Below are 27,867 nucleotides of genomic sequence, written 5' to 3' on the forward strand. Positions count from 1 at the left end.
GCGTATTTTTGCTCCAAGGGAATAACAGTGTAAATATTTATACCCCTGTGAAACAGGAACTCAAGGTTGAAAAAGTTCTTGTTCCTAGTCACCCAGGTGTACTAAAAATCTAAAATATCCATGTGAATATACTTCAAATATATTTTCTCATATGAATTCATAGGAGTGCCAATAATTCTTGCACACATATTTAGCAAAAAAAAAAATTTTTTGGAAAAACCTGTGTTTTGTTTGCAATTGTTTGATATCCATGAGAGCAGAGTATTTGTGTGATTTTTTTTTAACAAAAGATTAAAAGGTTAAACAACAAAGACAATTTTCACAGCCTTCTTTGCTCATATTTACAAAGGGTGCCAATAATAGTGGAGGGCACTTTAAATTTGTCCTCAAAGATACAATAGTATACCTTAAATACATTCCCATTTCACTTTCCCATGTTCTCTAATAGGTACAAAAGACTCTTAAGGGATCATCCCAGTCCATGCATTTGTACCTTGAAAGCCTATTTTTGGCATTTTATATTTATACGAATGTATTATAACATATGAACATTTTCATAGTTTAATATCAAAAGTGTTAATGGACTCTGTTTACATAGCCTATAACAGTTCTGAGAGTTGCAAGTTCTGTCAGACATGATACCAGAAACTGACAAGGCCTGTGGGAAAATGCCAGCAGCAGTGTCACAGTAGATGCAAATACAGTTTTAATATTATAATTGAATTCATGTACCTAACCCTGCCATCTGTTCATGCAAATTGTTTAATGAGAAGTGTCATGAACAAACCTACAGACTGTAACTGATTAAGTTTTATGCCCTTCAGAAGTGCATGGAGTCATTAACAGCATACTTTAAATACTGTCAGCACAATGTCCTTAACAGTATCTCACTTTATTGTTCTGCAAAGACTACTCCGAGCATTCAGTTATCAGTTATTGTGGGAACAATTTGTCACAAATTCAGCTGACATCTTTAAAATTGCTACTCATTTTTGATGGATGTGTGATATGAACAGGAATGTTTGTCCCGAACCACACACGTTATGCTTATGGAAAGGTTTCTCTCTTTTTTTTTTGGATAGGTACAGTTTCTAAAGGGGTTCTACATGGAACCCTCTCTCACACTGAAACACTATTTTGTATACGGATTTACACAATGCCTTTAAGGGTTAACCCACAGGAAGAAACCAAAGAACCCTTCTTTTTTTTTTTTTTTATAGATGAAGACTGAAATAGTAAGCTGATACAGGTTACCATAGTTACCAAACACTTTTATATAAAGTAGCTTCTCAAGGGTACTGATGGTTAATGACTCTAATGTTATAAAGGATTTTACATGGAACACATTCTGAAAGGGAAACCCTCTACATACACCAAACCCAGGTTGGTTTCCTCAGGAGGATTAAATAAAGACCCCTTTAATTAACTGTTTTTAGATTTCTAGAGTGTAGATTTCTAAAGGATTTTTTTTTTAATAGAACTTTTAAGGGTTCCCAAGAGAGACCCCAGATTGCTAGATGGAACCTTTTTTTCCTTTTTAAATATACTTTATTGAGATTTTTTCCCAAGTATATTATAGGTAGTGTGTAGGTAGTGTGCTGTTTGCGAGCGACTCAGTATTCAGTACGTTGCCGTATTCTGTAGCTATAAATCTTTCAATGGCAGGTGCATTGTCCAATAAGCTGTGGATACTGCTTCTCTTAGACTCCGCCCCCGATATAAATTTCCCCTTCTCGGGCTTCGTGCTTGCATTCTGAAGAGGATAAGGAAGTCCAAGGTGATTGTGGGTGAACGGAGATTTTTTTTCCTCCCCGCTGCTAGCAAAGCTAAATCTGAAGATGGAAGAAATGGAAGAGGAGCTCAAGTGCCCGGTGTGTGGCTCTTTTTTCCGAGAGCCGATCATCTTACCGTGCTCGCACAACATTTGCCTGGCCTGCGCTCGGAACATCTTGGTGCAAACGCCGGACGCGGAGTCTCCACAGGGCGGCCGCGCCTCCGGCTCAGCGCCGTCCGATTATGACTACCTGGACCTGGATAAGATGAGTCTGTACAGTGAGTCGGACAGCGGCTACGGTTCTTACGGCGGCTTCGCGAGCGCACCCACCACCCCTTGCCAGAAGTCACCTAATGGAGTGCGTGTGTTCCCTCCCGCTGCCGTTCCCCCGCCGCAACCTCAGCACCAGCTGCTCCCGCAGCCCATGGGCACACCGCCGATTCCGCGCAACGCCTGTCTGACGTGCCCGCAATGCCACCGCAGCCTGACCCTTGACGAGCGCGGCCTGCGCGGCTTCCCCAAAAACCGGGTGCTCGAAGCCGTTGTGGACCGCTACCAACAGAGCAAAGCGGCAGCTCTGCGCTGTCAGCTGTGCGAGAAAAGCCCACGGGAAGCCACAGCCATGTGCGAGCAGTGCGACGTGTTTTACTGCGACCCGTGCCGCCTGCGCTGCCACCCGCCGCGAGGTCCGCTCGCCAAACACCGCCTCGTTCCTCCCGCGCAGGGACGCATCAGCCGGCGCGCCAGCCCGCGCAAGACTTCCACCTGCACCGAGCACGAACTGGAGAACCTCAGCATGTACTGTGTGCAGTGCAAGACACCTGTGTGCTACCAGTGCCTCGAGGAAGGCAAGCATTCCGCTCATGAGGTCAAGGCACTCGGGGCCATGTGGAAGCTGCACAAGGTGAGGGAGAGGGATGACATTTACATCAAATGATTTTTTTTTTCTACAGTCGTGAATTAACACCGACATTCTGAAATTAACACATGTAATGGTTAAGTCCAGGTAGACACAACTCAACCCTGCTATACTGAATTCATATTGAAACATATGTATTACTATTTTGGCCGATACAGCCTTAACAAATTGGATCAGTATCAGATCCAGTTTTCTATATTTTCAGTCCATGAAGGTGTTATATTTTATAACAGCATGCAAACTGTTTTAAACTCTAATGCCATCATGCCCATGATGGTCTGCATAACTTGGCAACAAAACCTCCAGACTGTTGCTTTGCTATTAAGAAAATGCCAGAATCATATCCATATCCATATTTGGGATTGGCCAGTACTCAAACCTTTGATGGCAGTGTCACATCAAATATGAAGGAAAAAAAGGCAACCATAACAAAAGTGTATTCATAAGTATACTGTAGCCATTTTAGAATCCATATTTGGTGTTGAAACCTTTCAGCTATCTAGGATTCTTCAGCATGACACTGAAGACCTGCTTTATGAGCATTCAAGGGCAATAATACATGCTTTACATCTCTGCCAGAGCCATATCTCTGGTTCTCGCCTGGTTTCCTACTGAAGCTAAGCAGGGTTGATCCTGGCCAGTACCTGGATGGGAGAGCTTCTAGGGAAAACTAAGGTTGCTCCTGGAAGTGTTATTAGTGGGCCAGCAGGGGGCGCTCACCCTGTGGTCTGTGGGGGGACGCTATTCTATAAAAACAGCACTGAGGAGACGTTAAATAAACTCTCAGTCATTAAAAATCCCAGGACACCCCTCATAGGGTTATAACCCTGGTGTCCTGGTGAAATTCCCCCATTGTCCTTATCTATCATGGCCCCTCAATAATCCCCATCTCTGAATTGGCAACATCACTCTTGTCTCCTCTCCACTAATAGTTGGTGTGTGGTGGGCGTTCTGGCGCACTATAGCTGCTGTCGCATCATCCAGGTGGATGCTACACACTAGTGGTATTTGAGGATATCCCGCCTCCCCCCTACTATGTAAAGTGCTTTGATTGTGTAGAAAATATATAAATGTAATTGTAACTCTGTACCATGGTTTATCTTAGTGTAAAGTGCTATTACAGCCTTCATCATCTTATATGTGGATATAATTCCTCAAACACAAAAATGTTCTTGCGAAGACTTGTCTGTGTGAGAGCTTGTCTTTACGAGTGTCATCAGTGAGTAAAGAGTCATGGCAACCCTGTGTTCAGACCGTTTAATAAATCGTGACAGAAACATGGCAGCGAAGAACAGAGGTGGCGGCTCTGTTCTGGTTAAAATTCAAAGCACAAGCTGAAAGGAGAGGGCTGTGATTCAGGCTGAACAGAACACTGTGCAGAAGGACGCATTACTTATCCTCTATAAATATCTTGTGACTGATCTAGTACACTCAAATCACAGACTTGGCTATGTTCAGGCTGAAAGCAAAGTGTTTGGCCACTCAGTAGGGTCAGATGGGTGTCCTGTTTTACCAGTAAATTGTGTGTCCTTTAGCTGGTGTGGAGAAAGTGAATCATTATTAGGGTGTTCTACCTGTTCCTTAAGGGCACTGCGCATTTCCATGGAAATGTTAAAGGGATGTGTGGTTTTGTCTCCACAGTGATGTTAAAGGTATGTGTGTTTTTGGCCGGCAGCAGTAAATGAATGCATTTTTTACTGTGTATGAACAAGAGAGAGAGAGAAACATGAGAGGAGAGGGGAATACAAGGAATTCCTCATATCGCTAACTCTCACTAATTTACATATATATGTATCCATTTGTTAAACACTTTGATCCAAAGTGACTAACAAGTGAGACAGAAAAAAAACAAGCATTTAGTTTTTCCAGTATTTGACACCAATCCAAATGATACGGAAATAAATATCCACCTGCTGAGCATAATAGCTCTTGAATGAAGCGCTAGCACATAGGAGGACTGCAAACATCAGACACAAAGCAATCAGTTGGACTAAAACGAGAGTCATGTTACATAATAATTCTACTGCTAACAATAATGGAGTAGTAGGAATTCAAGCTTTTTTATTCTAAAGGTAATTGGTACAATGCAACAGTTGGCTGTGTTGACATATATACATCGGGGGACAGAGCTTATAGTGGTGATGAATGCTTGAATCTCATCGGTCAGAACGTGTTGGTGTTTCTATCACGGTAGTTCTGACAGAAATTCTGTCTGCACTGTTTATTTTAATAATATGTTATCGTTTCTATAATAACTGCCTACAGAGGGACGCTCCACATAAACAGATTTAAAACGTGCAGTTGTTGAGATGGTAAAGTTTTCTGTGAATACATTTTTATTTTGCATTTTCAGAAGGACTCTCCAGTGCCTATGGTTTAATAGTCAGAGGTAAATCTGTAACTTTCCATCATGTAAGTTTCCCATCAGTCTTTAGGATGGAGGTCTTTGTGATTTCTCATACTATGGCAAGCTGCATTTTTAGTCTGTTTATAGCTGTTATAATGTAAGTGATAACAGGAACTGATTTCATGGAGGTTCCAAAACATTAATCATAACTTTTAGTGAGTAAAAAGTATGATGTGTTGTTCAGTAATTAACTTAGAAAATGTTAGCTTTGGTAAATTATTGTTGTATAAGATAAATAAAACACTTTGGGATATACTGCTATTTAGAAGATAATCAATTCCAACTCCAGTTCACATTGGAGCACATTACCTGCTTGCTTGGGTGGATCTTGGAAAAGAGGAATTTGTTTTATTGTCATCAGCAGTATCAAAGTTGGGCTGTAAATTTCACCATAACAAAACCATAACATATTTTGGCTTTAGACTGTTTCTTTTAGTACTGCATGGTCACCAGCTTCTATTCACACACAAACTTTGACGACTGGAATGTAAGCACTGATGAGTGACTCCATACAGGCGGTTAATCCATATCCATGGTTACTTTATAGCCAAGAATCTATTGAAGATAACGCATACACATACAGGGAGCCAGTGGGGTGAATGGTCTTGTGCTCATTTTAGTTCCTCAAGATCAGAAATACACGTTTTGGATAATCTGCACTGATTGCATCCTTGGACCTTCTCTTGTGTCCAGACTTGGGTTCTTACTGTAATTCTTAGCTGAGCATCTTTCCTATATTCAGAAGTTACTGAATAATACATAGTACTTTGATAATACATAGGGAGATTGAGAGTAGTATTATCTGCAAAGGCAAGTTTAGAGGTTGGTGTAAGCCCATAGTTTCAGATAAGCCTTAGGTTGTAGTAGCAATGAGGAACCAAGCTTAGCAGTGAGGTGTTTGAATCCAAGAAGAATCACCATTATATGGACAAAATGTATCTGTTCCTGCATCTCTATCCTCATTCTTTAGTCAGTCTCTTGAAGAAAAATAATCTAGAGGTTTCAGCAGAGAAATTTCAAACTATGTCTGAAATCTATTTTATTGTGCATCTCAGTTATGAGAGATGGAGCAGCAGAAGAAAAAAAATCCATTCAGAATGTGTGAGAGAATGTGTATGGGTTAAATGTGTGTGTGTGGGTGTGGGTGGGTTTGTGTGGAGGGGGAATATTCTCTGCCAAAAGTATGACAATGTGTAGGAGCTAAAGAGAACAGATTTAGAAGCACTGCAAGGTTATGTTCCCAAGCAGGCATGGGTGCACCACTTTAGCTGTAACGTATACGTTAGGAGGAAATATCAGGGTTCTCCTCATAGTGTTCTTTTCAGTGGTATGTGTGTGTTGTCCATGGTGGTGTACATACAGCATATTGTGTGTGTGATCTGTATCACCTGGGAAAACTAAGCTTTCAAAGTGAGATGAAATCTCTGCTGAATACAGCAGGTCACACAGCTGTTACTCTGTATCCTTGGTGTGCATTTCTGAGTGTGTGTCTCTATGTGTATACGCTAGTACCTACAATTGGATCCTTTGTCTGCGGGTCCTGTTGTCGTGGTGATATGTGTCGGATTCCCATGGCCACAGTAAACTGGAGTTAGTCTGATGACTTTGCATTGGATTGACTGTTGAGGTTTATGACATGTATTTTGATTTCGTGAATGACCTGAAATTATACTGGTCAATATATCAACTTTGGCTGCTGTGGAATAAACACAGTTATTGTATAAGTATTTAGTTTATACTTTATAAAATACTTTAACCAAGGTCTGTATAAGAAGTATGTATATTGCAATAGTCCAGAAAAGGATCCATTTCTGAAAAATCTCAGATTATACTTTTAAAATGGCAGCAGGGAGCAGTGACACTACACGACAATGCAATTTTGAGCACAGTCTAATTTATTCTAGTGATTGCTGATGCCAGGAAGTGATAGCCACAGAGTGGAAGCCTGTAGTGCTTTCACTATTAGTAAGGATATAAATTAAGTATGCTGTAGTAAAGTGTTATAATATAGCAGTTATTCTAGCAAGTTCTGTACTGTAGTAGAGATCCTGATCCCCTGTGTTGGTTTTATTTCAGCGTTGGTGTATGTACTGTATGTATTATTTTTACTCCAGTTAGCTTGAGAAAATGTGATCCAGTTCATGATGGACATCTTTTATCATCACCTAACTGATACAGATACACAAGAGGAAACACAAGAGGAGAAAGGCGCTAGTGAATTGTGAGGCTTTGATGCTACAATCGTACTATTTTATCTGGCACCACTTATAGCACTGATATTCATTACTCTCTCTTTCTCTCCTTTATGCTTATGAGTGTTGTGAAGGTTCAGTTTCATTCTAAAAATTCATTTGGTTTGGTTAATTACTTTAGCACAGAGCTCTGGGCAGTACTGGACATTTTTCACTCAATGGAAACAACCAGCTTCTCTCCAAAGCACCCTGCTTGTCTTCTATTGGTCTAAACTTCAACTAAAGTTTAAATTAGTGACTGTTCAGAGAAGTATTGCGAGGCATTAGAACTGATTATGTCTAAGAAGTTCAGTGATAAAGGTCACGCTGTGTGATCAGTATGAATGCAGAAATATAAAGTGTAGACGTGACTGTGTGTTCTGTTCATAAAGGCAAATGTAACGAAAACCTTTTCACTTCCTCTGAACGCTGTTGGCATTTGAGGTGTGAATATGTGTCAAATATCTAATATGAAACCAACTTCACTGTAGTAATATTAACTAACACATTTTAGAAACTAATAAAATAACAGCTTTGTTTTATCTTCAAATAGCAGAAATAGGCCTTTGCAAATTTAATACCTGCCCTTCCATCATATTAAATTTTGCGCTCAATATTCATTCCTGAAGTGACCTTAAGGCTTAGTAAACACTCTGCTAGTGCTAAATTAATCTGTTTGTGTTGACACAGCCCTGTATGTTTAGGTAATTGCATAGTCACTGAAACAAATACACAAAACACTTGTACTTTTGCTCATATAGAAAACACAATCTTTCTTAGAACCTGTTCATAAACCACCTTTCATGTTTTTTGTGGGTGTTATAGAGTTTACACAGGTTTTTATACACACAACATTTAGTAAATCCTTTAGTAAATCAGGGTCTTGTAGTGCAAAGCAACCCACTGCCATGACACCTTTTAGGGATGGGCGATATCTTATCGTTTGCAATATACCGGTAGAAATTCTCCCCACAATAAGAATTAGTCTTCCCACGATGATAATGATAAAGCCTAGTTGATGACATATTTCTGTGTGCGACGGTGTGCGACCCATTCGCAGCTCACATGCAGAGCAAAAACAAGTACGGCGGAAAGCGGACATGAAGCTGAGGAGGAGTTTATCGCTAAACGAGGCGCTAGCTCTACAATCTGGAACTGGTTTGCTTACAGAAAATCAGTTTTACTTTTAGATCAATGTTTGTGTTTCTGAGGCTCTCAAGATCACAGCTATCAGTTGTAGCCAAAAACAGTGATGAATGGTACTATATTTATATCGTCACTGATATTGTTATCGCAATAAATACCAGAAAACATTGTGATATAGTTTTAAGTCCATATCGCCCATCCCTAACACCTTTTGCGTATTTGCTTAATTTAAATATTTTACATGATGGTAATGACCATTTTAAAACGTGAGCAGTGCCATTCATTATATTTTTGTTTTTATTTTTGCATTTGCATCATAGCAGGATTTGAATATTATGATTTTGTAGCAAAATCCTCCTGTGCCATCTCACACACACACTAATACAGACAAGAATATACTGTACACACCACCTACTCATCTGTGTGTTATTCTTCCTAAATGTGTGGTTTCTAGAGAGGATTGTGTGCAGAAACCAGATACCAACACAGCATACTCTGTGTTATTCCCTCATCCTTCTCTTTTCCCTGGCTTTTCTGTGCATCAGCTCTTCCTGTTGTATTTTGTGTGTCAGAGAGCGTGTTCAGTGTTATTTGAGGACTGCCTTGGAATAATCAGGTCAGATTTATCAGCCCCAGGTGCTGGACAAAGCGACACAAAAAAGAGAGATGGGGAAGATGAAGGGAATAAAATAGCATGCTCAACACCAAGAGGGAATGGCTAGGGAGCTGCTCTATCTCTTTCAGTCATTTTGCTGTTTTAACTCCATCTCATCACTTTCAGTGTTGTGTGACAGTACCCTGCTGGGACATCTGCAGAATGACTTTAGAGCCAGGAACAACCTTCTCAGTGCAGATCACAAGACACACATATATCACACATATTGAACTTTATGAGTGCCGTTATCCTCTGCTACACACCCACCTTTAACTGCCATTTTGAGAAGAAGTAAATTGGTGTGAGCCTTTAGAATAGAAACCTCCCACACAGATGCACAGCTCCTGCTCCTGAATCACCGAAGACTCCATGATTGCTCAGTGTTACTGATATGGTTGTGTGTTGTAGTATTAGGTCATGCCATTGTAAGTGTATGTGTGTACATTAGCTCATTATTTGGGTTCAGACTGTCAAGCATGTGCAGGATTTGGGGCAAAAGTTCATGAGTGACCGTTCAATTTAATCTCTCTCTTCTGTTGGTATTCTCATGGTGTTAAAGTGGAAGCCTTGCATTATTGCATTAGAAAATCATCCATCCATATTCCATACCGTTTATCCTACACAAGGTCGTGGCAGATCCTGGAGCCTATCCCAGGGAACTCGGAGCACAAGTCAGCGGATGGGGTGCCATCCACACACACATTCACACACTACGGACAATTTGGAAATGCCAATCAGCCTACAATGCATGTCTTTGGACTGGGGGAGGAAACCGGAGTACCTGGAGGAAACCCCCTAAGCATGGAGAGAACCTGCCATCTCGGCACACGCAGGATGGAGTTGGAATTCGAACCCCCAACTAAGCCACTGTACCCCCCCATCTCCCCCGCATTAGAAAAACAATAGTATCCAAAATGTTTAGGGTTTTTAGGATGCAATTTCAAAGCACTATGGAAAGACAGAATTGTAGATATCAAGCGATATTCAAGGTAATGGCTAAAACAATAATAATAATTGTTATTATTCTTTTCCTCAATATTGAAATCTTGATTATTTATCACAACTATTCGACCAAGTTAGGAACATCATTTTAGAAAGGTTCTTTAGAAAGTAAAAACCCTGATTGATGGATGACCTATACCACATTCTGATTAAATGGTAGCATTCAGAACAGTAAAACTTCATCCAGGACATTGTTTGGTACATCCCCCTCCCTCTCCCCCAAGCTTATTTGGCTCTTTAATTAATTCTAGACAGATTGAAGCCTTTCTATGGCCTCAGGTCTGCAATATGCTGCTTTTGTACAGCCAGACCAATAAATCTTCCACATGGAAGTGAGAAGTCTAAGTGGGGGTCAAGATTTTATCATGGCATTCATATTTGTTGGCTTAGTATTGTTACTATCCCAATTTGTTGTCATTCAAAGAATCATTGAAAGTTTAAAATAAGGTCCGGTTATGGCACTGGCAGGTATATTGTGAGATAAAGTTGATCCAAAATTTATCCACAGTTAAAGCATTTAACAGCATTTGGAATGTGTGAAGTTTAGTGGGATTGAAAATTCATGTGTGCAGAAACATTATTGGATGATGTATTGCATGTTGGTAATTAATGTATAGTGTGTTCTGTCCTGTTATTCATTCTAAGCAGTAAAAACCTTCTGTGTTTCATATCAATTAATATGGTTTTCCTGACATAGTACTAATGAACCTATACTAAAGAGTTTTGCCACAGCATTACATTTAGCTGTTTTATTTGTTTTAACTACAGTTTGTTACTAGCAGTGAAATAGAATTAAGTACTTTCAGTTGAACTTCATTTATAGGTAAACTGAATATTGCAGAACAAAGACTTTGTGTCTAGCAGTTGGTCCCTTCAGTAAAGACTATTAAGTATAATCCTTGAGCATTTCAAAGGAGCTGTTGTGGAATAGAGGAAAGCTAGCTAGTATATGGGAATCTGCAATTTACCAAATATGGAGAGAGAAAAAATCTCACTTCACCATAGGATTGTTTGTTATATTGTTAAGAGAAGTGATTGGTTAGAGCAGCGTAGAGGTGCTGTATGATTGGTTGAGTGTTTAGAGGCTGAGGCAACATGCACAAATTTATCAGCTCTGACAGTTTCTGTTATCTTCCCACTCGCTACGTTACTCTCGGCAACAAAATAAACGGAACGGGATTAAATGAGCCTAATTGCCCTGCGGGGAGGTATTTATGCACAGCATGTTCACCCCTTCACTCAGTTTCACAAATTGCACACCCTCTCTCCCACATAATGAAACAAAGAGAGATGATGACAGAATGACTCTTTCAGTAGTGACAGTTTTATTGCCATCAGCAACAACTAACTGTACCTGAGGGGTACAATCATCTCTTACTGCTCGCAGAGTGCTGATGCAGCAACACACCTATGCATATACACACACACACACACACACACACACACACACATCTCTTTGCCATGATCCTATAAGGTAAGAGGTCATAAGGTCATGGTGGGAAGCATATAATTTGATACTGATTGATCCATACATTTCACAAAAGAGTAAAGCGTGTAGGTCATAACGCTGCACTGTTGGCAGGCTTTTCTCAATGTGAGAGTTCTCAATGTTTGGCCTGGCTCTCTGAAAGAGAAAACAGCCATGTGGTGAAGAGAGTGTAGTTTAAATTGCTCAAATAGCATTTAAGCTCTGTTTTGGTAAGAATTTAGTGGTTAGCTTTAAAAGAACTCCAAATTAAGCTCGTGACCCATGTTATGTTGTTGTGGTGTCTTATTTTTCTTTGCACAAGTCCTGTTCTTTCTTTTCTCTCAGAGAACTCACTCAGTTTGCTCTGTTTTACATAATTATGTATCAATTTCCATGCCAAGCACTGATCCGCTGATCCGATATTCTGTATCATGTCTTCTTTTAAAACAAATCCTCTTTTTTTTTTGGTTAATTACTTAGGTATGTGACATTAAAGGCTGTTGTTAGAGTAGCGCACAGCAAAGTTAAGAAGATGTACAATTAGTAGACCTATAATGTGTTGTGCTTTAGTATTTATGGAATACGGATGTGGGCCATATGACAAAAATATCATCATGATACGTAAAGAGATTTCTACAATACATAGTATGCATCAAAATATATAGGTGTTTTAAAAACTGTCAGCAAAATAGTACTATTGCATTTAAAATTAACTGGGAAAAAAACTTAGTTGAGACTTTTGTTAATATCTAAAAAAAACATTTTATAGTTTTAAACATTTAAATCAGCTGCCTTCAGTCAGAGTTTGTAACTGTTATTTAAAACAGTTTATAAAAAGAGACTGTAATACCCGCAAGATCTCAGAAACCTGTATTTCTCATGACATATACAGTGTCCTCCACTAATATTGGCACCCTTGGTAAATATGAGCAAAGAAGGCTGTGTCTTTATTGTTTAACCTTTTGATCTTTTGTTACAAAAATTCACAAAAATACTCTGGTCTCGCGGATATCAAACAATTGCAAACAAAACACAGGTTTATCAAAAAATATCTTTGTTTAATATAGGTGTGCAACAATAATTGGCACCCTATTAGTCAGTACTTTCGGATGGGGACTGGGATGGCCATGGTAGCACCTTGATTTTGTGGTTTTCAGCTTTCTGGCAGAGGCAGTCAGGTTTCATTTAATATCTGTTGATATTTGATAGAGTCCATGATGCCATGTATCCTAACAAAATGTCCAGGTCCTCTGTCAGAAAAACATCCCCAAAACATTAAAGAGCCACCACCATATTTAACTGTGAGCATGAGGTACTTTTCCATACGGCTACCTCTCTGTGTGCGCCAAAACCACCTCTGCTGTTTATTGCCAAAAAGCTCTATTTTGGTTTCATCTGACCGGAGAACCCGATCCCACTTGAAGTTCCAGTAGCGTCTGGCAAACTGAAGATGCTTGAGTTTGTTTTTGGATGAGAGTAAAGGCTTTTTTCTTGAAACCCTTCCAAACAACTTGTGGTGATGTAGGTGACCTCGGATTGTAGTTTTGGAGACTTTCTAAGCCCAAGACGCAACTAACTCGTGCAATTCTCCAGCTGTGATCCTTGGAGATTTTTTGGCCCCTTGAACCATCCTCTTCACAGTGCATTGAGACAATATAGACAAACATCCTCTTCCAGGTTGATTTGTAACATTTCCAGTTGACTGGTACTTCTTAAATATCTTCTTAATGGGGTGGCTGTGGCTCAGGTGGTAGAGTGGGTTGTCCACTAATCGTAGGGTCAGCGGTTCAATTCCTGGCTCGCATGACTCTGACAGTGAACCCCAAGTTGCTCCCGAGGGCAAGTTAACGCTTTGCGTGGCAGCTCTGCTACCGTGAGTGTGTGAATGAGATGCAGTGTAAAGCACTTTAGATAAAAGTGCTATATAAGTGTGCCATTTACCATTTAATTATTGCTCTGATGGTGGAAATGGAAATTTTGCTATTTTCTTATAGCCACTTCCCATTTTCTGAAGCTCAACAACCTTTTGCCACACATCACAGCTATATTCCTTGGTCTTACACATTGTTACTGTATGAATGACTAAGGGAATTTGGCTTATGTGTTACCTCATATTTATACCCCTGTGAAACAGGAAGTCATGGCTGAACAATTTCATGATCATAGTCACCCAGTTGTATTTAAAAAAAAAAAAAAAATTAATATCAATGGGAATATACTTGAATATATTTTTTCTCAGATTTCTCAATTCATAGGGGTGTCAGTAATTGTTGCACACCTATATTTAACAAATATATATTTTTTTGGACAAACCTATGTTTTGTTTGCAATTGTTTGATATCCATGAGAGCAGAGTATTTTAATGATTTTTTTAAAACAAAAGTTCCAAAGGTTAAACAATAAAGACAATTTTTCACAGCCTTCTTTGCTCATAGTTACCAAGGGTGCCAATATTAGTGGAGGGCACTGTATATTATAATTTATATATTGTCATATTGCCCAGCCCTATTGTTAGGCTGTGTATAGTGCTGTGTATGGCAGAAATACAGTCAAGGCTTAGTGAGTAATGTTCTGCTTTACTGATCAGAAGGTTATGAGATTAAATCCAAGCATCATCAAACTGCACTGTTGGGCCCTGGAGCACGGTTCTTAACACTCTCAGTTTCTGACCCTAGCAGGAATAGGCTGGACAAGTAAATTAAAAATAAATCTTAGGATCTGTTTTGAGAAAGCATGTAATCATACAATTTTTTATTTACTTTAGGATATTTTAGTTTAATTTATTTTTTTTACTTTGCATTGTTGACCTAACCAAAATTAGCCTATATTTAAATCTGTTCATTTGGAATTGTATTTCTAATTTTCATTATAGACTTATATAGACTAGGCAACACTCGTTCTTGGAGAGAAACGTTTTCTTGCCATTTATGCTACAAATTTTATGTGTTTGTCAGCCTTGCCTACTGTGCCCTACTTTCCTGGTAATTATCATCAATGACATCCTGAAGTTGATTTATGTTTTTCTGTTTAATTAAAGTTGAAATGTTGTAATAGGCTAATGATATTGGGGGACTGTTTTGCAGTAGGAAAATCTTCCCAAGGTTTCTAGTGTCTTCATGTGGTCATTGGGTATGTGTGGCTTTTATGTGTGCAGATGTGTGTTTGTGTGTGTGTGTGTGTGTGTGTCTGTGTGTGTGTGAGTGAGAGAGAGCAAGAGAGAGACTGATTGATTGAATGGGGAATCTCTCATTGGTTGACCTAGCACTCAATGACTCCTGTATCTTCCCACAGGCAGGAAACACAGGGTCACTCGTGTCTCATGCGCTCTGTTTCCTGTTCACTCAACCATGAGCTACTCTTATAATAACATGCACACACATACATGCTAAATCTTTTCCTTTATGTGTGTACCACATTTGCTCTCTCTTTGTATATAACAGCAGCTGTGGCGCAGGTCACACAAGTGATGCCATTTCCTGACATTATCAAAACAGTGCTGTGTTTTTAATATTGAAATCATGATTATTATTACAATTATTCATCCAAGAACAAAATAGTTTTATTTTATAATTTTAAAATAAACAGAAAATAGTTTTTTTTAGTCTATATAACTGTTCTGTATTCTGTTCCCTAGTCAAATAAATTGTTAATCTTGTACCTTGCACTGTGTGCAACCAGAAAGTTGAAAGATATGAAATTAAGCACTTGTGATTTACTATACAAGATTCAATAAATCAATAAATAAATAAATAGAAATCCAGCTAAACTCAGCAGTATTGCTGGTCATGTTTAATTAATTGACTTTGATATGATTAATTGTGCAGCCATAGATTCTGGTATTCGTGTCTTTACACAAGAAGAGATTTATCCAACATAACTCTATTTCTCTGTCTCTCTCTCTCTAGGGGCAGCTTTCTCAGGAATTGAACATCCTGTCTGATCGAGCTACTGAGGCCAAAGAGTTTCTTGTTCAGCTCAGAAACATGGTGCAGCACATACAGGTACTGTAATCAACACAAACAGATCGATGTGAGAAGAAATGAGTGGTGAGGGACATGAAATTAAACATGTAGTTAGGGAAGTAGTTAGGGGAGAGGAAAAGTTTTTTCGTACCTGCCCTTGGCCTGTATTCCTTTCTTTAGACTGCAGATCTGGTGTCACACTGTATGGTGTGTGTGTGTGTGTGTGTGTGTGTGTGTGATCCACAGGAGAATGGAGTTGAATTTGAAGCGTGCTTGGTGGCTCAGTGTGACGCGCTGATTGATGCTCTGAACCGCCGGAAAGCTCAGTTACTGGCCAGAGTGACCAAAGAGCACGAGCACAAACTCATGGTAAACACACTAAAACATGTACACAAACTTTTATAGCTGTAATGCATACTCTTATAGAAAATTTGTACCTATATTAATCACTGATCAGTAATGTTTTTGAAGACAACCAGCATCACTATTTAAAATGTGAGTATTAGTGCTGTGTTACAGTGTACTGAGATTATTATGCTACACGCATCTTATTCCTGTGAGATGTTTCATTTTGTCTTGTGCTGTGTGTGATGTGTTGAATTTTGCTGTGCCTTCTGTTCTGCATGCGTGGAACACTGGGGGCCTGATGTTCGTGACTTGAAGCAGCTGCAAAATATGCACCCAACGTCTTCTGAGAGTAATTTTCAATTTGCAAAGATTGTAGTTCATCATGCGAACTGTGCTGTGCCTACTAAGTGAGGCACAATTTGTACTTTTAAAAGCTGCTGTAAAATGGTGGAAAACATCAAGCATACAGTAACGTCTGTCGTGTCTGAATGGCGGGGCATCGATGCAGCTATTAAGATATTAAGTCTGTCATTAAACCCTAATGAACTGTTTTAACCCTAATGAAAGGAAAATGCTGTGTATAGAATATGCAGCTTCATATAAAATGTGTGCAACCAAACTGTTTAACAGTTTAAACTGTGCAACTAAACTGTTTAGTTGCATGGCAAATTTGAAAAAAAAGATGAAGTAGGCAGTGTGCTTTGAGCGAGGTTGCCAGATCTGTGCAACAAAAGCAGCCCAAATGACCGTAATGAGTTTACTGAGATTCTAAATTGGTCTTTGGAATTATTTCACATTTTTAATAATAATAATAATAATTTAAAAATCAGCCTTGCCCAGCAGGTCACAGTTCTGCTGTGAAACCGAGCACCTGGCAACACTTCCCACACAGCTCTGAGCAACACACGTCCCTAATTTACACCTCTGTTAGGAGGCAAGCCAAATCAAGCACCAAACCGGCTAGTGCTAATTTCCCAAAGTTTAGTAGATCAGTCAAAATGTCAGCCGCACTCTTCATTTCTAAATTTCTGTCTCCCTCCCCCCACTTTCCCACTATGCGATCCTCTCTCAAATGTGTAGGTCTGATGAGAGAAGTGCACTTTGCATGAGCTCGGTGCATAAACTGCACCTTTAGACTCCTACGCCTTTAGACTTCATACATTTTTAACACAACATGATTTTTTCATGCAAAATGCAACTTAATTACACCTGAAACCAGGTGCAGGCAGGTTAGTACACCTGACCTTGTGATTTCTCAGTATAAAGTGTCTGAGGATGTGTTTTGTGTGGAGACCAGAAGGCCTTAGAGCTTCCAAACTATGAAGGAACAAGCCTTGTATTGCCTCTGGTCTCCATGGCGCCATGGCTCTGTTGCTATGGTGACCAAAATGTTGGGTCTCTAGGATTGTGTAGTGGTTTAAGTGAGAGGAAGGAGCTACACACACACACACACACACACACACACACACAAAACTAGTGTGATGCCAGCTGGAAGTCACGATTTCTATCAAGATGCAAGTTATCCATTATTATCCTTGGGGTATCCTCATGTTTATTTGAAAAAAAGGGTTTTCATACACACATACACACACACACAAACATACAAAAGGAAAACATGCATGTTGCTTGCTCGCAGAGGATGCAAATAGACTTTCCTTCTGTTGCTTAGCAACTCAGCCTCAGCACCAATGACAGCAGGGGAAAGAAACAGACTTAGAGTGATTTAGATAAATCTAGTGGCTTTAGATTGAGAGAGAGCGAGAGAGAGAGAGAAAGTAATTACCAAGTGTATGCAATATCTTTTTTGAGTGGTGATAATGTTTCTTTCTTCCTCTATCCTTTTCTGTCATTCTATTCCCTTATCTATCTATCTATCTATATATCTATCTGTCTGTCTGTCTGTCTGTCTGTCTGTCGGTCTATCTATCTGTCTGTCTGTCTATCTGTCAGGTGGTACGTGATCAGATTTCTCACTGCACGGTGAAGTTGCGGCAGACGACGGGGCTGATGGAATATTGTCTTGAGGTCATCAAAGAAAATGACCCCAGCGGCTTCCTGCAGGTCACCTAGCATTCACCTGCACAAGATCCTTATACACAACACATTATTATACAAATCACACACACCATGCTGCATTCAGGAACTGAACTTTGCAAGATAGCGCAATAGACACAGGAAAAATTTCTCTGTATTCAGACTATGATGGTGCTTCATTTTTTGGGTTCATATTATTATTATATGCGCACAGTTCATACCTCTAAGGTTGCTAGTTTTGTTTGTTTGTTTGTTTTTTGAGTGAGTTCTCAGGGAAAGCAGTGGGGGGAGTGGATGGAATCTACAGTAGCTAATTGCAGGCGTCCGTTAGCTCATAGAGAAGAGGGCTGTTAGTGTTTCCCTTCATGCATATTCAGATGCCCTATGATTTTTTTAAATTAGCAGCAGATCAAAAAGATGCTCTGACCTCACACATCTTGGGAGAGGTACATGCCCGTTTATCGTACCCGCTTTCCTTTTTTTTTTTTTTTTACAATTGCCAACAAGCAGAAATCACTATGAAGTTTTTTTAAACACTATACAATTATACATCTCTCTGTATAAACACACATGTTGGCCAAACAATTCCATGTTAGAGATGCATACCAATACTACAGCATGTATCAAAATACTACATTTCTTAGGAACACTAAACACTAAAAACAATAACTAACTGACATTATGAAACTGATCATTAAAACATTATTCTCATCACAGACACACAGTTGCTTTATAGGCATCTAACCATGCTCATGGTGAATTGATTAACTGATGAACTTTGCCTGACCAGGCATGTATACTTAATTGTGTTTGTGTGTGTGTGTGTGTGTAGATCTCTGATGCACTGATTCGTAGGGTGCATATGATTGAGAGTCAGTGGGGTAAGGGGACACTCACGCCACGTATGACCAGCGATTTTGACCTGACACTGGACAGCAGCCCATTACTACAAACCATCCACCAGCTTGACTTCGTACAGATGAAAGGTATCAGTTATCATATAGTATCAGTGTGTGTGTGTGTGTGTGTGTGTGTGTGTGTGTGTGTGTGTGTGCTTATATCTTTGAGTGTGGGGATGTATATGTGTGTACTGATAAATGTGTGTGTGTGTGTGTGTGTGTGTGTGTGTGTGCGTGCAGTTCCAGCAGCTCCAATCCTGCAGCTGGAGGAGTGTTGTAGTCAGACGAATAGTGCCACTCTGTCTTGGAAACAGCCTCCTCTCTCCACCATCGTTGTGGAAGGCTACATACTAGAGCTGGATGATGGCAGTGGAGGGCAATTCAGAGTGAGTGTTATACGCCCACACACACACACACACACACACATACACATACACACACATACATGCACACACACACATACAGACACATACACACACACACACATACATACATACACATAAAAACACATACACACACACACACATAAACATACGTATGCAGAAAAACACATATACACCTGAACGTACACACACACACACACACACATAATTTGAAAGTTTTTTTTTTTATTGTTTTAGACTTTCTGTGTGATACACATGTTGGCTCACTGCAGTATTCTATTTATACACTTTTAGTAGGCTGCCACACACACACACACACACACTCACACACACGCACACACACATGCTCCCTTTCTCCCTTTCTAAACAGGCCAAGCTCTTTTTTAGGCAGCCAGGTCCTTGTGTTCTCATTTCTGCTCCATTTTTTACAAAGGATGACTGAGGAAGTTCTGTCCTCTACACCATTACACATGAACACTATATCTTCAAAAGAGTCTTAATTAAGCCCATAGTGTGAGCCCAACAGGAAATATTATGCATGCGAAGGGGGCATACCCTTCAGTACATAATGTGGTCTCACTCCTCAGGAAGTGTACGTTGGCCCGGAGACAATCTGCACAGTGGACGGCCTTCACTTCAATAGCACGTATAAATCTCGTGTTAAAGCCTTTAACTCCAGCGGAGTGGGGCAGTACAGCAAAACACTCGTCATGCAGACCTCTGAGAGTAAGTGATACCCCTCACCTGTGCTTCTGCACACACAAACAGCCACTTTTCCATTAGATATGCTTGGCTCTTGATATGTACGGAAGCTGGATGGTGTTCAGTAAGTAGCAGCTAAAGAACTCTGCATATATTTCAATAACATTGGAATCAAAAGTCTGCATTTTTGGCTCCTATTACCGCTGTCGCACTGTTATGTTGACAATATGATATACGATACAGTTTTAAGAAACTGCTGTTAAGAAGCTTTTATTTATGGAAGATTTCTTTTTTCCAGAAACATTCAAAGTTAATGATTTAGAATAATGCAGCCATTTAGGGTCATTTAGAATGATGCAGATGAGCTTGTGGTTCCTACTAGCTAACGTTCATGTTTATTCATGTGAGCCTTTCTGGGAAATGTAATCCTTTAAAGTCTGGATTATGCCTCAGCTGAAGTGTTTCAGAGAACCGCCCAGAATGAATATTCATTATACATTATGCAGGCTGTCCATCAAACAAAAGAGTCGGTGTAATAAGCTGAAAGCATGCTGCTTCATTGTTGTCTGTTTAAACAAATAACATCTTCTGCTAATTACAATTACAATTTAAAAAAATAGAAGCTGCCAAACAAATAAGTTATAACCTCTTTCACCTTCAAAACCTGGGATATCAGAGTGCATTCACAGTTAATGTTCAGGCATTTAAACCTGTAGCCTTCAAGCAATGCTTGCACACATTCACATGGATGTGACTTTCAATTAATGAAAGGATTTGAATTCAACCACTTAAATATATCTATCACATGTGTCTTCCCTAATTGAGCCCAATGGTGATTTCCAAGGAACTCCACTGAGTCACATTCTGGTCAACTGCCACGTCATTCTTCTTGAGATTATGGCTTAAATTCACATTTAACCTTTTCCTGCTTAACTGCAGGCAAGTTTTCATGTAAAAGTGCATGTCTAAAATACATTTCCGAACACACTTCAAAATAAATTGGTCTGCCGTCCCTAAAAATGGACTCCATAAGAAGAAACACTTCAGCTTCGGGCTATTTGATTTAAAAATGGCTTCAGTACTGGAAAATATAGTTAAAATGATAGCTTCAGGACTTGAACCTTCGTCTGAACACCGTGTTTTCAAACGTGATTATCTTGTCAGAAATTCAGACTTACAGCTCAATGCCAATTTGTGCCCCTTACACTAATTCGCCCAGTATACAGTATATTCTGCTGTCCAGTCTGTGTTTGTTCTGCCATTTGCTTTGTAAAGCGACTTTTCCAAACTGACTGCCTGACCAAGCATAAATCATGCATAAGTAGAATATTCAGTCACATAATTAACAATGGATTCATGGATTAAAAAAGAAAACATGTTAAATTAATGTTGTACAATTATTTGAAAGGCTTTATGCAAGAGGCGATGTGTCACTGAACAGATCCAGCTTCCCTGATCAGCTGCTTTACCTCCCTCTCTCTCGTACAATCCTCCTTTCTATCACTCTTTCTTTTTCCTTTCTTTCTTTCTTTCTTTCTTTCTCAAACCGACCCCCTCTCCCTTTCACTCACCCTCTCCCTCCTCCCTCTCTCTGTCTCTTTCTCTCTCTCATCTCAGCTGGACTTGCCTCATGTGATATTAACACTCTAGCTACAGGTATGGATGGCTCTCTTAACCACAATCCGCCTCCTCCTTTTCCTCATCATTATTATAACCATACTCACCTGTACCCCTTCTGCTCCTGTGTTTTCAGTTGCTCCTGTTTGTGTCTGTGTCTTCTGTTTGTGTGTGTGTGTAAGTAAGGTCGTATTGGAGTGTCCTTATCATTAACAGTAGCCATTCAAATCCATTATTACTCATCTAGTGTAAATATACATACAGTACATTAAAACTAAGCCCTCAGTGACCAACACATAATGTGTGTGTCTGTATGGCTTCCTCCTGCAGTTGCCTGGTTTACCTTTGACCCTGCGTCAGCCCATCCAGACATCATACTGTCTAATGACAACCTCACAGTCACGTGTAACAGTTACGATGATCGTGTTGTCATGGGCAACACACCCTTCTCCCGTGGGGTGCATTACTGGGAAATGACCATAGATCGCTATGACAATCACCCAGACCCTGCATTTGGGATTGCCCGAGGTGATGTGCTGAAAGACGTAATGTTGGGAAAGGATGATAAAGCCTGGGCCATGTATGTGGACAACAACCGCTCCTGGTTCATGCACAACAACTCCCATACCAACAGGTATGGAAATATCTATCTAGGAGATCTTTATCTTAGAATATGTGTATATTGAGCTATATTAGCTGTGAAGTTCCTTAAAAAATGTATGTCAGTTTTTATTAATTCATAGATTAAGCATCAGCATGCATTTAAATATTAATTAGACCTTTAGATGATCCTTTTCATGCATAGTGTCCACATTTATGGATAAATTACCAAATCACTAGAGACTATTATTGTAGTTTAATATAAATCATTAACCTTATTTCTGTTGCTCTTGCCATTCTCAATGCAGCATATGTCTGGTCATTTTTACAAATGTTCTACACAAAATCCCAAAGTAAGTGAAAAAAAATAATAATATTTTTGTGCCAGCCTCCAATGAACATCTTAGGTTTTTTAATTTTTTTTTTTTTTTTTTTTACCTCTGAAATCAGATGAATGATACAACACCCCTAAACTGTGTAAATGTCATGAATATTGCTATTTGCTATTTCTTATATTGCTATTTATTTGTTTTTATTATATTTTGTAGAATTTTGGTTCATCGACAATATTTAAGAATTTGTAGAATTTTTGTTTAAAAACACACTGGGGACTTTATTTTTAGAATTTCAGGCATAATGTTTTATCATTCTTTCTCATGGTATTCCTCATTGTATCACTCATGTGGTATTTATAAAAAGTCCAAATTCATATGGCATGCAGTATTACGTAATTAAAAACAACTAAAGAAGTCGGACATGGTTTTAAATAAATTGTGCATGAAGAGAAATAATGACAGAGACAGAACAAACACTAGAAACATGAAATTGTTCAACCATGACTTCCTGTTTCACAGGGGTATAAATATGAGGTAACACATAGGCCAAATTCCCTTAGTCAGTCATAACAATGGGTAAGATCAAGGAATATTGCTGTGATGTCCAGCAAAAGATTGTTGAGCTTCACAAAATGGGAAGTGGCTATAAGAAAATGCGTTGAAAATGCCCATTTCCACCATCGGGGCAATAATTAAGAAGTTCCAGTCAACTAGAAATGTTACGAATCAACCTGGAAGAGGACGTGTGTCTATATTGTCTCAACGCACTGTGAAGAGGATGGTTCGAGTGGCCAAAAAATCTCCAAGGATCACAGCTGGAGAATTGCAGAAGTTAGTTGCGCCTTGGGGTCAGAAAATCTCCAAAACTACAATCCGAAATCACCTACATCACCACAAGTTGTTTGGAAGGGTTTCAAGAAAAAAGCCTCTAATCTCGTCCAAAAACAAACTCAAGCATCTTCAGTTTGCCAGACACTACTGGAACTTCAGATGGGATCGGGTTCTATGGTCAGATGAAACCAAAATAGAGCTTTTTGGCAATAAACAGCAGAGGTGGTTTTGGCGCACACAGAGAGGAACCCATATGGAAAAGTACCTCATGCCCACGGTTAAATATGGTGGTGGCTCTTTAATGTTTTGGGGCTGTTTTTCTGACAGAGGACCTGGACATTTTGTTAGGATACATGGCATCATGGACTCTATCAAATATCTACAGATATTAAATGAAAACCTGACTGCCTCTGCCAGAAAGCTGAAAATGGGCCTTGGTTGGATCTTCCAGCAGATGAATGATCCAAAACATACATCATATTCAACATACACATGATGTTACTGACCACAAACTCAAGGTCCTGCCATGGCCATCCCAGTCCCCTGACTTGAAACCTATAGAAAACCTATGAGGTGAACTGAAGAGGAGAATCCACTAGCCTTTGAAGGGTCTGGGGAGATTCTATATTCAGGAATGGTCATCTGAGATGCCATGTATTCTCCAATCTGATCAGGCATTATAGGAGAAGACTCAGAGCTGTTATCTTGGCAAAGGGAGGTAGCACAAAATATTGACTAAAAGGGTGCCAATAATTGTTGCACTTCTATATTTAACAAAGATATTTTTTGATAAACCTGTGTTGTGTTTGCAATTGTTTGATATCCATTGAGCAGAGTATTTTTGTGAATTTTTTTAACAAAAAATCAAAAGGTTAAACAATAAAACAGTTGTTCACAGCCTTCTTGGCTCATATTTACCAAATGTGCCAATATTAGTGGACACTGTAGTAAATGGTCTGAAATGGTCTGCACTTATATAGCGCTTTTTTTTTTTTAACCTTGGCGGTTCTACAAAGCGCTTTACATTGTTTCTCTTACAGCCATTCACACTCATTCACACACTCACACACCAATGGTAGCAGAGCTGCCATGCAAGGCGCTAGCTTGCCATCGGGAGCAACTTGAAGTTCAGTGTCTTGCCCAAGGACACTTCCGCATGTGGGCCAGGAATCGAACCGCCCAACAACCAGCCCAACAACTCGCTCTACCACCCACTCTACCAGCGGAGCCACAGCCGCCCTGGAGATGTGCCACGTCACTGCCAGCCTCACTTGAAAACACAAACTTCATTTTCCAGGATCCTCAGTGAATCTCATCATGACCTACATCAGTCATTAACAATGAACGACATTTCCCAACATTGTCAGCTAACAAACTACAGGCCATGTCACCTAATTAGTCACATGACCCATATCCTTATTCACAGTTCTCTGATTACAAATCAATTACACCCATTCTTTACCACACTAATAGCTTTAAATAACCCAGACATTCTCCTCTGTAGTGCAAAGTCACTCCTGCTTTCTGCCAGTGACGATTCCAAGCCTTTGGTTCTGCCTGACATTCTGGTTTTGACTTTGTTCTGACTGCTTTTCAGACTTGTCTGCTTTGATCATTTAAAAAAACCTGCATTTGCAGCCAAACCCTGTGCAGTGTCCTGCCACTATGTAGTGCACTATGATATACTGAGAAATACTGAGCATGTGTAGTAATATGTGATGCAATACTGTATACAGTACATGTGTAGGAGTACCTAAAATATGTAGATACATATTGTAGTATCTGTGTAGTGCACTGTATGCACAATAGATCTCTAGTTGAGATCCAGTCACAGAAAAAGTGCCTTTTAATTACTTATGTGTAATATAATTGTAGGGCTGCAACTAACGATTATTTTGATAATCGATTATTCTGTCTATTATTACTCTGATTAATCAATTAGTTGGGTTAAATGCCTATTTTTATTTTCTGTATTTCTTTCTTGAAAAAACATTATTTCACATTCTGCCCAATGTTGTCCTTCAACCACTGAGCAAATTGAAGGCTGTGAAAAAGGCATAAAATGTATTTATGTGGGCTATGCTGTACATTGTGCAAAAGATTTTTTTTAATATTAACATTATATTTGGAAAAACCCCAAAAACAAGCGATTGTCCACAAGCTTTAAAGCAGAAATTAAATCACTATAGTAAAAATGCCAAAAAAAAAAAAAAAGAAAAGAAAAAAAATTAGAACAAAAGCAGAAACGAAGTGTGAACTGGTAAGAGCTTGAATGTTCTGCAGTAACACACACATTCACTCATTTGAACACAGTAACGTTACTTTATTCTGTAAATGTATGACACTTCTTACATTTATATACAATTACATGTTATAACCCCATTACAGTTACTGCTCTTATAAAAACACAATTACTTTTGTTTCTAAATATAGCATCAAACAACAGTTTGTTAGTTGGTGTTTCCTTTCTATTGTTTGATTGACTCGCGCTCATTCAGTGAAGTTTAATGGAGACTCACGTGCTGTCAGGACGAGGATTTATGTAAAATGGAAACACTGGCGTGAATTCCTAACATTTACAGATAAGTATATAAAGCTAAAAATGTCATTTCTGCACTGAAGAAAACATGTCTGGAGCACATTAAACAGCACACGCATCTGTCGCAGCATCTGACACCACGAGCCACGTTAATACACTTACGAGTTTGTTTGAAGCGCTTAATATAAAACATTCTCATGTTTTGGACAACCTGGATCGTGCAACAACCTGGATTATCGATTATTATCGATTATTATTGATTAGTTGTTGCAGCCCTATATAATTGTAATGTTTAATTACTTAATTTTGATTTGTAATTCATTTGAAATGTTATACATAATTGACAATGAAGTATGCCATAAATAACTTGGATTTATAAGTCTTTCCTACATCAAGTAATTTTTTTAAAGTGAGGTTGCCTCTGAATATGTAATTATGAACAGAAAATTCAAATAGTGATTATATAATGATAGTGAAATTGATTCTGATCAGCACTATTGTGTATATATACTCAGGAGTAATAGTGTGCATGGGAATTTCTTTATTTGTGATTTCTGAGTTCGGGATCTTTCTTTTTCTCTCAGAACGGATGGAGGGATTGGTAAGGGAGCGACAATAGGAGTTCTGTTGGATTTCACCCGGGGGATTCTGTTGTTTCTTATCAATGATGAGCAACAAGGTCCTGTGGCTTTCGACTCCTTGGAAGGCCTTTACTACCCTGCCATCAGCCTCAACCGCAACGTTCAGGTAACACAGAACCAACACACACAAAACAATAACACGGTGTACAGGCTAATGAATAAACTCATGAAATTAATCATCTTAACAGAGAGCCTCTGTTGTTTCTGTGTGTGTGTATGTGTTTAGGTGACTCTTCACACTGGACTGCCCATTCCAGACTTCTACACACTAGGAGAGTCGGACCCTTCAGGCTCCGTATGCTGAAGACCGACATAACACACACACACACACACACACACACACACACACACACACACACACATTGATGGATAAAAATTATACTGATATTCAGTTCTCAGTTGTTTATGTGAAATTCTGGGTTGGTTTAAGACTTCAGTGCTTTTTAAGAAGCTTAGCTGCTAGTTACAGCCGTTCAAATTAAATTACTTTATTTTATGGCAAACGGAGGCAGCAGGAGAGCAGAATACTACTGTACACTTCCATTTGTAATCTTAAAAAGCCACAGAGTTTAGGTGTAGTTTAGAGAAAACACTGATTAAAAAATGTTAAAATTGAAAAATGTTCTCCCTCCCACAAAACACTGCCATTATGCTACCAAGTTCAGGCTTGCCTCTCATTACTCCTCTAATCTACTTCATTTAATCATCGATTGCTTGATCAGATAGAAGAGGAAAATCAGCATGGTGTCATGCGTGCAAATTCATAACGATATGCACAACTCAATTTATATGAAAGGGAACAGTGAGTAGCATTTCCACTTTGTAGCTCCAGTGTCCCTGGTTCGAACCTGAGCTCGGGTTACTGTCTGTGTGGAGTTTCGTATGTTCTGAGGTTTCCTGCACCTCCCCAAAACATGCCAGTAGGTAGATTGGCTACTCTAAATTACCCAAGGTATATGTACATCCATCCACGGAATATATATTTCTGGCTCGTTCCTGGGAGATACACCATGGCCCACGGTTACTGAAGATGAATGAATTAATGAATTTATATGAAAACTTGCAACTGCCCCCTGCTGGTCAAGGTTAGAGTTTGTAGCATTTCTACATTTTCTTATAACTTCATTAATATGATCATCACCTTCACTTCAAATCTGTAAAAAAAATTAAAAAAATCCAGGTTCAAAAGATTTTTATTTTAGACATAACAGCCCAAATATTGTGATAACTAATGACAACCAAGAGTTATTCGTTATGTTTATTATTATTATTATTATGATTATTATTATTATTATTATTATTGTTATTATTATTATTATTACTATTATAGTTGGTGCTAAAGCATTAAGATGTGGCTCTGGTCCTATAAGCCTA

The 27,867-nt window shown here is 39.1% G+C and overlaps 1 protein-coding gene across 11 annotated transcripts; it reads left to right on the forward strand.

Annotated features, from left to right (window-relative positions):
- Positions 1-175: 175 nt before the first annotated feature.
- On the forward strand, positions 176-27,792 carry trim9 (tripartite motif containing 9). Of its 11 annotated transcripts, XM_053621623.1 has the most exons (12): positions 176-2,678; positions 15,508-15,603; positions 15,811-15,933; positions 17,863-17,973; positions 18,779-18,932; positions 19,086-19,231; positions 19,816-19,954; positions 21,548-21,586; positions 21,878-22,181; positions 22,456-22,500; positions 26,437-26,599; positions 26,720-27,792. In XM_053621623.1, exons 1-12 carry the CDS (start codon positions 1,839-1,841, stop codon positions 26,795-26,797), a joined length of 2,238 nt encoding a protein of 745 aa, XP_053477598.1. In that variant the 5' UTR covers positions 176-1,838; the 3' UTR covers positions 26,798-27,792. The 11 variants fall into 11 exon arrangements, with proteins under 11 accessions (XP_053477598.1, XP_053477604.1, XP_053477594.1 ...); XM_053621629.1 differs by lacking the exon at positions 22,456-22,500 and having other exon boundaries at positions 15,745-15,933; XM_053621619.1 differs by having other exon boundaries at positions 18,779-19,231.
- Positions 27,793-27,867: the final 75 nt, after the last annotated feature.

The sequence above is a fragment of the Ictalurus furcatus genome, chromosome 3, assembly GCF_023375685.1.
Source record: "Ictalurus furcatus strain D&B chromosome 3, Billie_1.0, whole genome shotgun sequence".
Lineage (NCBI taxonomy): Eukaryota > Metazoa > Chordata > Actinopteri > Siluriformes > Ictaluridae > Ictalurus > Ictalurus furcatus.